Source organism: Leptonychotes weddellii, chromosome 9 (assembly GCF_054177405.1).
Source record: "Leptonychotes weddellii isolate Sample4059 chromosome 9, ASM5417740v2, whole genome shotgun sequence".
NCBI lineage: Eukaryota > Metazoa > Chordata > Mammalia > Carnivora > Phocidae > Leptonychotes > Leptonychotes weddellii.
Window position 1 is genome coordinate 35,118,522 of NC_138377.1, and position 15,754 is coordinate 35,134,275.

The window sequence follows — 15,754 nt, forward strand, 5'->3', positions numbered from 1 at the left end:
TCTTAAAAAGTTCAACAAATTTAAAAATATTTCTTTAATTCTCAGAATACTGTTATCTTATAATGTCCTATCCATATCTGCATCATATCTGGAAAGAAGGAAATAGGAAAGTTTCTTTTTTTTTAATATTTTACTTATTTATTTGACAGAGAGAGAGAGAGAACAAGCAGAGGGAGCAGCAGAGGGAGAGGGAGAAGCAGGCTCCCCGCTGAGCAGGGAGCCCGATGCGGGACTCGATCCCAGAACCCTGGGGTCATGACCTGAGCCGAAGGCAGACACCTAACCGACTGAGCCACCCAGGTGCCCTGGAAATAGGAAAGTTTCAACCCAATTGTGGAAGTGGAGAGGAAGTATAAAAAAGGCAAACAAACAGCAACTCCTCATTTAGAGTATCCTCTGTCTGTGCACCTGCCTAAGAACTGAGTGCCTACATTAATGATAATGCAACTATTCTAGAGTTTTAGAAAGGGAAAGGGGACTCTCAATTCTTTTAGATTCTGCTGCTATTCAAGGAATGCAGGAAATACTAGTGTGAAGTAACAGTGATGATGCTTAGAGTCCTACTTATAGATCATATGGAATTAATTTGAGAGTTTTCTTATACGTATAAATAACATTTTCTTCTTCCTTGGTTAAACTGGATACAGGAAACTGATCATGATTATATGAAACATCCCTGTCTGCAGGAAAGAGAAACTGTTACCAGGATGATTAACAAAACCCTTTACCTGCAAGTAACATATTCTCCATTTTGTTCAAGGTTATTAAGACAAGGTTAAAACCATGAGGCTACACAGCATGATTTAAATATTCTTCTTATACTTTAAAAAAAAGTTAATTTGAATGTAAATACAGGTTTTCCCCTATCATGTAGCTATATCTTTTTCCTCCCAGACTCACTTCTTAGAAGTTGGTTTGGCCATCTTTAAGATTAAAAACAAACACAAAACACAAACAACAGTTTTACAAATGAAAAGAAAAAGTCCTATTTGAAACCAACATGAAAATGGGTTTTAAAAGTATGATAGATCTTCAGAAATAAAGTACTACAGTACTCACAAAAATATTTAACTCCTGATTAACTGTGGAGGAAGACATTGCTTTCTCTACCTCTCAATTTAGTTTAATATGCCTATCACAAATGAATGCCCAATAAATATTGCTGTCATTTCTATTATTCTGAGGAGGAAAAGCAGTTGATTTAGAGTCTGAAGTTCTACAATGTAATACTGGCTTTAAGTAACTGTGGACATATAGGCCCCTTCATTTCTCTGGGCCTTAATTTCCTCACCTATAAATGAGGGAATAGCTCGATCATCTTTTAGCACTGTTCAGCTCTTAAGTAATATAATCTTCTAATTACCAGTTTTGTAAATAGTCATGCTATAATCTTAATTCTACGCTTCTTTCTTTTCCTATCTTTATGAGGATTTACTCAGTTAATATAATCAATTTTTTTAAAAAGATTTTATTTATTTATTTGACAGAGAGAGACACAGCGAGAGAGGGAACACAAGCAGGCGGAGTGGGAGAGGAAGAAGCAGGCTTCCCGCGGAGCAGGGAGCCCGATGCGGGGCTCTATCCCAGGACCCTTGAATCATGACCTGAGCTAAAGGCAGACATTTAACGAATGAGCCACCCAGGCACCCCTATAATCAAAATTAATTAAAAAAAAACTTAAAACAGGCCATTGTTACAGCTTTAAAATTGTTCAAGTCACTGCTCTCCTTCATTAGGGTGAAAAATACTAATATATTTAAGTGTCGAATTAAATTTATTGATGCATTTTCCAGAAGGGCATATAGAGAGATTTCTTCTCTTTGTCTTCCTGTTCCCATCATTCTGTCTTTCTTCACTTTAGTTTCCTTTTAATCCCCTAATTTCTTTCTCTTAGATATACCTGTCTCTTTTAACTAGAAATGGAAGGAAAAAAAATGTCTCTGGATTTTGGAGACAGTAAGGAGAAAAAAAAAAATTTTACCTTTCCGGGTAATCCAAATGCAAAGAGTCCAAGATCTTCATAAGATGTCACAGCTGTTAAGAGAGATTATAATTTTTACTTTTACACAAAACTATTTGTGTGCCAAGTCCTAAAGGTAAGAAAGCTATTCTGCTACTATCGTATAGCTATTGGATGGTCACATTAAATTTAGAGCAGAAGTAACCACTGCTGGGGGAAACTTTTGGAGACTTACGGTCTGTAAGGATAGAGTCGTACAATAAGTAGAGCTTAGCAAATTGCAAGGTTATCTACTTACCACCCAGCCTGCAGTACAGTAGTTCAAATGCACTGATCACTCAAGAACAACCCTACTTCTCCCTCAACAGTACTTGCATACTACACTATCTAAAAGCAAGCTTTCACTGGCAATAGTCTCTGAAAACTGCATATATAAAGGTAGATAAAGTATGAAAGCTGTATCATACTTTCAGAGACATTCATTTTTCCTTACCTCATAATTAGTAGGGCATACACTTTCTTTTTTCATCATGAGTATGGAATTACATTTTTATTCCAGATATTTAAGAAATGCAGGCACAGAAAAGATGAAAATTAAATGGCTCATAAAAGAACCCAATTTGTCCTTAGCCTGTATAGCTTCATGTTCTAACTAATGACACCACCAGTAAAAATGAGAAGTAAAAACATTTATGTAATCCTATAGTCTGAAAAGTGCTTAACCTTACAGTACTTACACTAAAAAGCAGCAGACTAGCAGATGCTAAGGCTTGGTACAGCAACACACTTTTCCTATTGAGTCCAAGATACGGTTCATCATTTTTTAAAGCAAGTTTTAATATATTCTCTCAAGAAATACATGGGTTTTCTTTAAATTATCACTAACTTAACAAAAATCTCCTCTGTACTTTTATATACAAAGACTACCAGGTTTGTAAAGTTAAGCATTTAAAAACCGTTTATGGCCTTTACATGTTACACCTACAAAGTTGGAAAGAAAACTGAAATGTTGAAAATATAAAATTACTAAAATACTAATTAAGAACAAAAATTTTAGCATTTTTAATTGCAAAATTTAAATTATTAACTTTAATCTATTATCAGAGTTGATGGATGACACAGGTATTTTTTTTAAGTGTATTTATATACTGCTAAACACAGTGAACAAAGACAATTTAGTTTTGATTTTGGGATATATAATTTGATTATAAGTAGGAACCTTTATACTTTAACAATGAAAGACTTCTACAATAATCTTACAGGGGTAGATTCTGGATATATTTTAGAACATAAAAATTAAAAAACAGAGTTACAAAATGAAGAACTGGAATTTTTTCCTCCTTTGTGAAATGCCAAAACTCTTTTTTCCAAATATACACATTCTAAAGTGAATGTCATCACAAAAATTAATAATTATTTTAATCAATAAATCTTTACTAATTTAATTTTCTAAACATAATTGATAATATTATATAGGGGCACAATTCCTTAAATTTGACATTCCAAAGCCTTGGTATATATATTAAACCAAAAAAATTGTCTAAATGTTAGCTTCTATATAATTTGACACTGAGAAGGTAAGTTTGCTGAATATTATGTGTATGTGAACCAAGTTGCCAGAATGTCTCTGATCTGACACTAAAGCATGAGATTAAAGGAACATCATTGTTCAATTTTAGCACCCCTCTTTAATATTAGAGCTAAAATTATTATCTGGTTTTTTTTTAAGATTTTATTTATTTGCCAGAGAGAAAGAGAGAGCACAAGCAAGGGAAGTGGCAGGCAGAGGGAGAGGGAGAAGCAGACTCTCCGCTGAGCGGGGAGCCCGATGTGGGACTCAATCCCAGGACCCTGGGATCATGACCTGAACCGAAGGCAGATGCTTAGCCGACTGAGTCACCCAGGCGCCCCTATCTGTTCTTTCTTAAAAAAAAACTTTCCTTCCAAGAACTTAAAGCAAGGAGGCTTTTCAGTGTCACAAATTGGAATATACTGAATAACTTGCTTTTAAAATGACTTATGTAGAGGTTCTCCGTCAATAAGCAAGTTATTAAGATGATACTGATCCAAAAATTTAACTAAGGTTTGCTTTATTTTTGAACAGCAGAAAACAAGTATAGATTTATATTTAGTAAACATGAAAAGCTAATAAATTTCCCATAAGCAAAAGTCATAATACTGAAGGATTCCAAAAAGAATTGGTATTTCAATTACCTAAATAAATTAAACATTTATTAATTTTTATATTACAACACAACCTTTATTATCACAGAAAATATAATCAAACTAATAGCTTAATAAAGATAAATGTACTTGCAACTTCTGACAGTAGTGGCGTACATTTTAGCAATTTCAAACTTGCACTCTATCTCCCAAATCAGCACGTCTGGCTCGCCATTCAGTTTTGTCGCTGTCATCATACTTCTTTTATGTTGCAAAAATTAGAAGCATTTTCCCATGTCTAAGACATCATGAGTATGAATAATGGCTTCTGGCTTAACATTGAGGCTTTACTAAAATATGTACACAGTCAGCCAAATGCTTTATCTCTACATATTCTAATTTTTAATGGTTTTCTGGACCATCTCAACATATAAACCCAAACAACCCTAGTGAAATATTTTTAAAGTTCTGTTCTATCATTTGGGCAGTTAAGATGCTAGTAATAGTGTAAACTGGTATGATGTTTGGAATACAGTTTGAACAATGAGTCTTTAAAATATTTTTAACATTTGGGGGCGCTTGGGTGGCTCCGTTGATTAGGCGGCCGACTCTTGATTTTGGCTCAGGTCATGATCTCAGGGTTCTGAGATCAAGCCCCTTGCCAGGCTCCAAGCTGCCGCTCAGCATGGAGTCTGCTTGTCCTTCTCCCTGCCCCTCCCCCAGCTCACTCATTCCCTCTCTCTCTCTCTCAAATAAATAAATTAAAAAATATATATTTATAACATTTTACCCCTAGAAGCTTGCATCTTAGGAAATAAGACTAAAATCACAAAACATTATATGCAAAGATTATCATACATAATTTACACTGGAAAAAAAAAAAAAAAAAACCCCACCACAAACCACCTAAATGTTCAACAATGGTAAAGTGGTTAAGTATATTATAGTAGGTATACCTGATACATTAATAGGTAGCCATTAAAAACTATGTTAATGATAACATGAAAAATGTCAATATTGAAAGAAAAAATTGATTTGAATATGATCCATAAATTAAAAACGTAAAAAGAGTGGGATGAACTATAAACTGGTAACAATGATCATGTAGTCTTCTTTGTCTTCCTTTTTTGGGGGGCATTCAAATATTCTACAATGACCATAATGGGCTGGTGGAACTTTAAAAACCATACTCCTTGTATAGTTCTATTTCCTCCACCAAATATCGGATGGGGTTGATTTAAGCTGCAACTTTTAATCTCTTGTTTAGAAAAGTATCATTTGGTCTCCTAATAAGGGATATTTTTCTGCTCTTTCATATGATCAATGTTTTAATATCTTATTTATAAAGTGAAAATGTTTTGAGAGATCTCAAAATAAGATGTGGTAATGACCAGTCACATTAGAAGCATATTCCTACAGAATAGGAATAACATTAGTTATGAAAATTATAAATTAATTCAGTCTTTTACAGGAAACCATACAAGCAGTACTTGGCACAATTCTCCTTAAATAAATAACTGAAAGCAGTCGTTAGCAATCTATTTTAGGAAATGATTTTTTGATATTAAAGAAATCAATGCTATGTTTTCAGGAGGCAGAAAGGCTGTAAATCTTAACAAGTAAATTGGGGGAAAATTTCTTCTTTAACGTACCATCAAGGCACACGATAGTGCTATTTTGGCGAGACCAAGAGTTTGGCTCTACACGAATCATTTGGAAAGCTGCTTCCCATAAAGTTGTGGAATACTTCCAGCTAGTTACTCCAGTGTTCCGTCTGCTTTGTATTTTTTCCTCAATGAAACAGGACAATTAATAAACTCTGGTTACAGTACAAAGCCCAAGTTTCAGCAGCAGCAATATTATCTTTGGATCTGAACTGAGGGACATAAGTTATTCAAAAACAGTTCAATTCTCAGAAAGTTGGCCATTTGGAATGCACCCTTATTATTTTGAAATTCTTCTCTTTCTTGTGCTTTCCATCATTTTCCTCTCACCTTTTTTCTCCCTAATAGTGTCATGCAGGTCATTCATTTATCGTCTACTATGTAACTGTATCACTACTTCTGACCTTTCTCAATATGTAATTAAATGTCAGTTTACCCACTAAATGCGGCATGATTCTAGAGAATTCGATGAAGGAAAAGAAAATAGAATACTAGAATACTAGAAACATTCTCCTTTCAAGTGGCACAGAGGTTGTGATATTGCATGTGTAGAGAAAGTTCTAGGATCCCAATATACTGCTTGGCTCTGCTGTGAACATTTACATAATCTTACCCTATAAATGCTATTCATTAGTTTTCAACTTTTAGACTCAACTTACAGATAAAATGTGAATGACTTACATATGATTACAAAACAGAAAGTAAATACTGCCAATCTTGACAATATAAAGGTGCAGCAGGGAAATATGGGAAGTATGGGAAATAGGGAGAGGACAGGTGAGAGAAAGGATAGGGACACTAATATATCACATAGTAGAGTCAAGGGATGCTCTCTGAAGTCCATGGAACAAAAATAAAAATTTAAGCTTATTAGAGTTACAAAATAATCAGCCCACACAGGTGGGTTATGATACCTATAGGAATTTCATTTCAGATAGTAAATGGAGCACTAAGAATTTTTTTAAGAAGGGTGTTGCAATGGAGGCACCTGGATGATTCAGTCAGTTAAGCATCTGCCTTCCACTCAGGTCATGATCCCAGAGTCCTGCGATGGAGCCCCACATCAGCTCCCCACTCAGCAGGGAGTCTGCTTCTCCCTCTGCCTCTGCCCCTCCCTCAGGTCATGCTCGTTCTCTCTCTCTCAAATATTAAATAAATAAATAAATAAGAAGGGTGCTGCAATGGACAGTGTTGAGAACCACTGCTCTAAAGGGCTTATGTAAAAAAAAAACCAAAATGGTGAGCACAAAGGATATATTTTACTCATTTATTTCCTCAGCACTGTTAACAATTAAAATCCTAATAAAAGAACTATAACCTTACTTTAGGAAGAGGAAGTTAGGGGCTATGCTCTTTTTCTCAGTGGGCTCTAGGAAGGACCAAAATTCTCTTTGGAAGCAGCAAGTGGTGAATCCCAGTATCTTCTTTGACTCTTTTCAACCACCTCAGTTGCTTCTCACTGGTTCAGCAAAAACTCCAAATTCCTTAGATGATACTTGTCTATCTCTTCAGTTTTGTTTTCTCTTTTGTAACTCATGCACAAATAGTAAACTATTTTTGGTATCTTGAATAACATATATAGTACATACTTTTCTATATGCCATATTCTCTCTTCCCTTGTCTCCTAGTCAAATTCCTTTTCGGCTCAGTCCTCAGGAATATTTACTGACCCTCAACCTCCAACCCAGACAAGGCAAATCACTCCCTCTTTTGGGCTATCACTATATCTAGCCCATATTCAAATAGCTACAATCATCACACTGCCATTATAATTTTTTTTACTTACATATTTGTCTCCCCAATTAGACTATGAACTTTTTCAGGAAGGAAGTCTTACTTATCTCTGTATTCCCAACAGATAAAAAAAGAGTATTGAATAAATGAATGAACCTCTACCCTGGGCTTCAGTTCTAGGACCTGTCCATCTAGATATACAGTTGACCCTCGAGCAACAGGGGCTAGGGTGCCAACCCGATGCAGTCAAAAATCTGCGTATAACTTTTGACTCCTTAGAAACTTAATTACTAAGAGCTTACTGTTGACCAGAAGCCCTACTGATAACAGTCAATTAACACATATTTTGTATGTTATATACATTATATGCTAGCTGCTTTTTTTTTTTTAAGATTTTATTTATTTATTTGACAGAGAAAGACACAGTGAGAGAGGGAACACAAGCAGAGGCAGAGCAACAGGGAGAAGCAGGCTCCCCGCGGAGCAGGGAGCCCAATGAGGGGCTCGATCCCAAGACTCTGGGATCATGACCTGAGCTGAAGGCAGACGCTTAACGACTGAGCCACCCAGGCGCCCCTATACTGGCTTCTTATAAAGGAAACTACAGAAATGAAAATGTTATTAGAAATTCATCAAGAAGACAAAATACATTTTCCATACTGTACTTATCAAAAAAAAATCCATATATAAGTGGATCTACACAGTTCAAAACTGTGCTGTTCAAGAGTCAACTATTCTTCAAATCTCCCTATCCAAAGCTGAACTCATTTTTACTTTGAATCAATGCTTCCTGCTATGTCCTTATCTCCATTTAATGACACTATCATTAGTCCAGTGTTTCATAACAGAAATCTGGGAGATACCCGTAGACATGTCCTTCTCTCTTATTCACCATATTCAGACATCAGCTCCTCTCAATTCTAACTCCCTTAACCTCCATATTCCCTAATCCATTTCTTTCATTTCCCTTGTTAATACTTTGTTTCAATCTTCCAGTATTTGATTCTTAGACTTTTGTGACAACCAGGCCTCACTGCTGACTTACTCAGGTACTGTTAGTGCAAATTAGAGCCAGACAAATGAGAAAGGCTTTCCTTTCAGGAAAAAGACAAAGAAAAGGGTCATCATGAACACATATCTTGAAGGCAAGCACAGCCTGGAAAGATGACTGTGCCTTTGTGAAAAACAAAACAAAACAAAACAAAAAACAAACTACTTGGGGGCGGGGCTGGGGGCTGGGTAGCTCAATCAGTTAAGCATCTGACTCTTGATCTCAGCTCAGATCTTGATTTCAGGATTGTGAGTTCAAGCCCTGCCACAGAGCCTACTTAAAAAAAAAAAAAAAAAAAAAAGCAAAAGCAAAAGCTACTCCAATCTGGAGGTGGCTTTTAGATCAGCTGCTCAGTTGTCCTGGGAATTCCCTTTACTTCTCTCCTGTGCTAAATTCCCTATTTCTTCGATAGTACATAACTTTGGTAAATGGCATCCTCCACTGCTCATTAAGTAGGAGTGCATAGGAAATAATTTTTTGAGTCTTTGAATGTATGAAAATGTTATTATTCCAGCAGCATAGTTACATGATAGTTTTGCTGGGTATAGAATTCCTATACTGAAATCATCCCCCCCCCCTAAATTTTGAAGGTATTGTTTTATAGTCTTCTTATTTAAAGTATTTCCTGGGAAGTCATTTGCTATTATAGTTCTTGATTCATTGTATGAGAATTTTGTTTCTCCTCTCTGAAAGCTTTTAGGATATTCTCTGGGGTTTCTGATTTTTCACAATGATGTGTGTTTGTATGAATTATTTTGCAATTATTATAGGATACTAAGAAGAATCCTTTCAACCTGGAAACTAATTTCCTTCAGTTACACAAACTTTCTTTCTATTATTTTGTTGATAATTTCCTACCATTACATTTTTTCTCTTCTCTTTATGGAATTCCAATTATTTGCACGTTGAACCTCCTGGACTGGACCTCTATTTTGTATCTTTCCTCTCTTATTCTAAGCTCCTTGTCTTCCCCTCACCTCCCTGCCTAAAAAATTTCCTTAACTCTTTCAACACAACTACTAATCTTGAATTTTATTTTTAATTTCTAGGACTCTTATATTCTCTTATTATAACCTTTTAATAATTTCCTCTGTTTCAAAAATGCAATATCTTCTTTTAGTTCTCTGAAGCTATTAAATAAAGTTGTTTTTTTTTTAAGTTTTCATCTGGTCTCTGTATTATCTCTGTTTCCTCTTTTCCTCTGAGTTTGTTTCTTTCTTAATTTTTTTTGGTGGGGGGGGAAGGGGTAGAGGAAGAGGGAGTGAGAGAAAGCATCTTAAGCAGGCTCTACACTCAGCACAGAGCTGGATGTGAGGCTCAGTCTCACAACTCTGAGATCATGACGTGGGCCAAAGCCAAGAGTCTGACACTTAACCGACTAAGCCATCCAGGTGCCCCTTTAATTTTTTTTAATAAACTTTCTTTTTAAGAGCAGTTTTAAGTTCACAGCAACACTGAGCAGAAAGTATGGAGAGTTTCCACATCTTCCCTAACCCCAAACATGCACAGCCTCCACCACTATCAACGTTCTCCACTAGAGTGGTACATTTATTACAGTCAATGAACCTACACTGACATATCATTATTACCCAAAGTCCACAGTTTGGAGTTCGCTTTTGATGCTGTACATTCTATGGGTTTTGACAAATGAATAATGACGTGTATCCACTAGTAAAGTATCATAAACAATAGTTTCATTGCCACCAACATCCTCTGTGCTCTGCCTATTCATTTCTCCTTCCCCTCTAGCCCCTGGAAACCACTGGTCTTTTCACTGTCTCCATAGTTTTATCTTTTCTAGAATGTCACAGAGTCAACCATTTTTTAAAAAGTAGGCTCCAGGGGCACCTGGGTGGCTCAGTCGTTAAGTGTCTGCCTTTGGCTCAGGTCATGATCCCAAGGTCCTGGGATTGAGCCCCACATTGGGCTCCCTGCTCCGCGGGGGGCCTGCTTCTCCCTGTCCCACTCCCCCTGCTTGTGTTCCCTCTCTTGCTGTCTCTTTCTCTGTCAAAAAATAAATAAAATCTTTAAAAAATAAAAATAAATAAATAAATAAATAATAAAAAGTAGACTCCAGGGATCCCTGGGTGGCTCAGTTGGTTAAGCGGCTGCCTTTGGCTCAGGTCATGATCCCAGGGTCCTGGGATTGAGTCCCACATCAGGCTCCTTGCTCAGTGGGGAGCCTGCTTCCCCTCTGCCTGCCACTCCCTCTGCTTGTGTGATCTCTCTCTCTGTGACAAATAAATAAATAAAATATTTAAAAAATTAAAAAATTAAAAGTAGACTCCATACCCAACAGAGGGCTTGAACTCGTAAGCCTGAGATCAAGAGTTGCATGCTCTACTGACGGAGCCAGCCAGATGCCCCAAGAATGTTATACAGCTGGAACTGTACAGGATGTAGCCTTTTCAGATTGGATTCTTTCACTTAGTAATACACATTTAAGGTTCCTCCATATTTTTTCATTGTTTGATAGCTCATTTCTTTTTAGTGCTGAATAATATTTCATTGTATGGATGGACCACCATTTATCCATTCACCTACCAAAGGACAACTTCATTACTTCTAAGTTCTGGCAATTATGAATAAAGCAGGTATAAACATCCATGTGCAGATTTTTGTGTCAACATAAGTTTTCAACTCATTTGGATACCTAGTAGTAACATCTAGATCTGGTAGTACAACCGCTGGATCAAATGGTAGCCTCTATACCTTTTCATCAGAATCTTCACATGTTGTGTCAACATTTACCTTCAAAATTATAGAACGGGTACTTTCTCACATTTGGAGCTTGCATTTGGAGTATGAGGGTAGAAAAATGAGTGCACCATAACTCCAAGATCTTTGGCCTAAGCAACTAGAAGGAAGATGCTATCATCTACTTAGGTGAGAAAAGAGTGGAAGGTATAGACTGGAAGTGCAAAATTGGACAGTTTGGTTAATTTGAGATAGATAGATAGATAGATAGATAGATATCTCCAAGTGGAGATGTCATGGAGGCAGTTGGATATGAGACTGAAATTCAGGGGAAGAGACCCAGGCTAAGGACATAAAGTTTAGGGTCACCAGGAGCTCTAGTGAGTATAAAAGAAATCAGAGGAATAGTCCTGGGGTACTCCAATGTTTAGAAGATGGAAAGATGAAGAATATTCAGCAGAAAAAAAGAGGAGTATTCAGTGGAATAGGACGGAAACCGGAAGAATGTAAATAAGTGTCACACAGAGGAAGGAACAACTAACTACTAAACGCTGCTGAGCAGTCAACTAAGGTGAAGACTGACGACTGACTGCTGGATTTAGCAACTAAGTGCAAGTCACCGGTACAATAATTTCAGTGGAATGATGGGGGAAAGCCTAACTGGAGTGGGTTCAAAAGAGAATGAGAGGGGAAAAAAAAAGAAAGAATGAGAGGAAGGGAAACTATCTGGCATAAACAAGTCTTCTAAGGAGTTTTGCTATGAAGGCATGGAGCCATATTGAAGGAATGTGGAGTCCTTCTTAAAACGGAAGAAATGACAGATTCTTTGTAAATGATAGGAAGAAAACAAAGGAAAAAAGATGATAAAAAAGAAGAAGAGAGAAGGGAGAGAGTGGCTGGAGGGATGCAGGTGAGAGCACATGGGATCACAGCAGAAGTAGAAAAGCTGGCCTTAGATAAGAACACTAAGAGTTCATCCAAAGTAACAGAGCATATGGCACAAATGATAAATGGGAAGGTGTAAGTGGTGGCAAGAGCTTATAATTTAGTTCATTTATGATTCCATCTTCTCAGTGAAATAGAAATTGAAGATATCAGCTAAGAATGTAATCAAGGAGAATGTGTTGAAGGTTTGAGAGAAAGGAGAAGATATGAAAAAATCACCTCCTAATAGCAGAGTAAGCAAGTGAATGAACTAAGGAAGTTAATAAGGACTGTGTGATAGTGTCATAGTTCCACTAGACACCGAATTATAGTGATATCACTCTGCGAGGTTATGTGTTTTTCTTCAGGAACATTCAATTGCACAGGTGCGTGTGTGAAGTAGGCAGAGTCACATTTAACCATGGTTGGATTTTGCCAGAGGAGTAGGATGATAAAAGGGAGCAACAAGGGAGTGCCTGTAATAATGTACCATGAAACTCCAACTGGACAAAGGGGATATATGGACAAGAGAGTGAGGGAAAGTACAAAGGTACTTTGAATCAATGAATTCCCTCCTGCTGATAGCGATGTGGAGATCAGAGGGGACCTATGGGTTTATTCCATAAGCACAGAAGTTTCCCCAAAGAATCACAATAAGCCAACTGTTTCTGAGAGAGTATTGTGTACAACACCTTGCACTCTTTAAGGGTTTTGCATCAGTGGGAACTCATAATAAAAGCTTGTACTGACCAAAGCCTTGGCATTTTATATACATTACTGTATTTCATTCTCACAATAATCCCAAAAGGAAAGCATTATCATTACCATTTTATAGACAAACTAAGGCTAGAGAGATTAAAGTACCTTATATGCTACCTCAGCTCCTCAAAACAGTCTTCAGAGACCTCAATCCCTATATAAAATCCAAAATAGCAGAATTTCACATGAAGAAATCCTTTATTTTTATAAAGATTAACATTTCTCTTGTACTCCAGGCAAATAAATGAAGAAGTTATTTTGTAAAGACTTATGATAGCCCTTTCTCTGACCAAACAATCTGATCTGAGTAATACTCCTTTATGACACTCCAATACATTGAGGAAAAAAATTTAGCTACATGTTATTCTCTAGTCTTTTATGTGTGTGCATATATATACATATATATATGTGTATATATATTTTTTAAAAGCCTACCTCCATAGAGAATTTTACAATGACTGAAGGAGTTCAACGGAAGACAGGTGCATCAATGTATATGAAGAACCATGAAGAAGTTAGTTCATGGACCAAGCAAGCTACAAAAATAAAGGAAAAGAAAAAAGAGAAAGAAACAGAGGTTTTCAGTTCATACACCCCCTAAAGAAACAGAAAAGAACCAAGACAGTGTCAGAATTTTAAAGTTAAATATAGATGAACTGAAGGAAAAAAAAAAAAACAGCATTACTTGGAAATCTTCCTAAATTGAATATTACTTCCAAATAATTGAAATTAATAAAGCATGCTATAACATTTTAGTTAATGAAGACACAGTTGCCGTATGGTTAACTAACATATTATTCTTTCAGTAGAATCCATAATAAAATAACCTATTAAGATGTTAAAAACTACCACAATTAGGTAAAAATAATCTTGTCACAGAGAGAAGCAGAATTTCAAAACATGAAATTTTTGAAATTTCAGCAGGATTTATAGATACTTATTTAATGCTATTATTCCTGAATTTGGGATGCTGTTATGAACAACTTGTACTTTCAGATTACTATCACTGCATTGTTTCCTAGTATTTTTATCTGTCTGTACTGTCACCCAAGCCCCTTGAAAGAAAAGGCATACATTTGCAAGCTGGATGACCAAAGGTGCTGGTACAAGTTATAGCTGTGAACTGTGGATCCTAAATCAGCTTTGCCTAAGAATCATCAGGAGGACTTTTAAAAACATATTTCTAAATTGCACCTCAGATTCTTGGAATTAGAATCCCTGTGGTTTATGAATCTCTGTTTATAAAAAGATCTGCAGGTATGTCTGATGGCATAGACAGATTAAATAGAGTAGAGCTAAGTATGCTCTGGAGAGTCTTAAAATTCTCAAGAAATACCTTTGGGCTTCTCTCACCTGTTCCATCCAGAATCCTATTTTTATCTATTTTATGTATCTATTCTGCTTCTTAAAGTCTTAAAACTATAAAATCTGATAGAGCAGAGTGAATTCACCCACACAAGAATTAAACTCATGATTCTGGCATCAAAACTGACCTAATCCAAACATAAAAGAGACCAGACAGATAAAAAGACCAGGATTGATGGACACAGAATATTTGTTAATGCCATAAGAAAAGCTCTACTAAAGCACTTCTGTAATTCATATACTTTTATTCATTGCAACTGAAGAGAACCTAATACATGACTGAATTAAAGTTCCAAATGGAAAAATGCATATACATATCTAAATTGTTTTAACTGCATATAATTCTGTCATTTCCAAAAAAACTACCTTATTCTAGACTTGCAATTAAAAATATAAAACTAAATAAATCTGAAGTTTAGTGACCTTGTCTCCTACAGAGCAGGCAGGAATAAATCTGAAAAGGTGTTCTCCTTGAGGAAATAATCACCCTAGGAGAAATATGATCAGAATAAACACCTGTCTACTGCTTCCCCATAACATAAAGTTTGGATTCTTTAAACCCCTTTCAGGTGTTTCCCCTAATCTAGAAAACTATGCTGTGTGCTATAGAGAAAGGCAGGTAAGTTTCCTCCTCCCATTCTGTCTTTAAATATTCTCCTAGGATTGGGTCTATCTATTCTGGCCTTTTGAAATTCTCCATTTCAACCACCCTGCCTAATAATAATGTACACCTGCTGGAAATCAAATTTGAGACATCCAATCCTATATGTGGTTATCATCTCAAAGGGCTGCTTCAACAAATAACTCAGCATAATATTTTTACTCACCTGTCTGAATGCACATACTAAGCAGGAGGTGAACTGAGTAAGAAGCCAGGAGAGCAACTATCAACAGCAAGAAACTGAAATATAAAAGAGTACATGGTCAAACCCCCACAAAGTTTTCTTTTTTGAGGTATCTCATTACAAAACAAATTTTTTTCACATTCAAATGTTCACAGGGACTATCTTTGAGTAGTTGGATTATGGTTACTAAAGAAAATATTATTCTGTATTTACCAAATTTTATTTAAATGAAAATATACTGCTTTTAGATTAAAAAAATAAATCAGAAAGAAACAAACTTTATATAAAACAAAAACAATTTTCTCCTTCAGCACTCTTATCTGCTGACTGCTGGTTCAGCCATTCAGTGATCTTGTACTGTTTCCCTTTTATAACTATTTCTTCCTATTTTAAGTCTAAACAGAAGTTTTAGTTGTGAAATCTCATTGTCTTCTTTTTCCTTCCCTCCATCCCTCCTCTTCCAATGACTGTACCTCCCTATTATACCTTCACCTATAATACTGAGTTAAGACTGTATTTCCTAGGGGCATCTGGGTGGCTCAGTTGGTTGAGCATCCAATTCTTAGTTTCAGCTCAGGTCATGACTCCAGGG

At 36.1% G+C, this 15,754-nt stretch overlaps 1 protein-coding gene across 1 annotated transcript in view; it reads right to left on the reverse strand.

The window, feature by feature from the left end:
- Positions 1-15,754, reverse strand: part of SLC38A6 (solute carrier family 38 member 6) — a 59,980-nt gene that overhangs the window by 40,833 nt on the left and 3,393 nt on the right. The window contains exons 3-4 of the mRNA XM_081829756.1: positions 15,145-15,218; positions 1,982-2,034 (exon numbers count right to left, since the gene is read on the reverse strand). Coding sequence (XP_081685882.1) covers positions 1,982-2,034; positions 15,145-15,218 — 127 coding nt within the window. The remainder of the gene's footprint in view (positions 1-1,981; positions 2,035-15,144; positions 15,219-15,754) is intronic.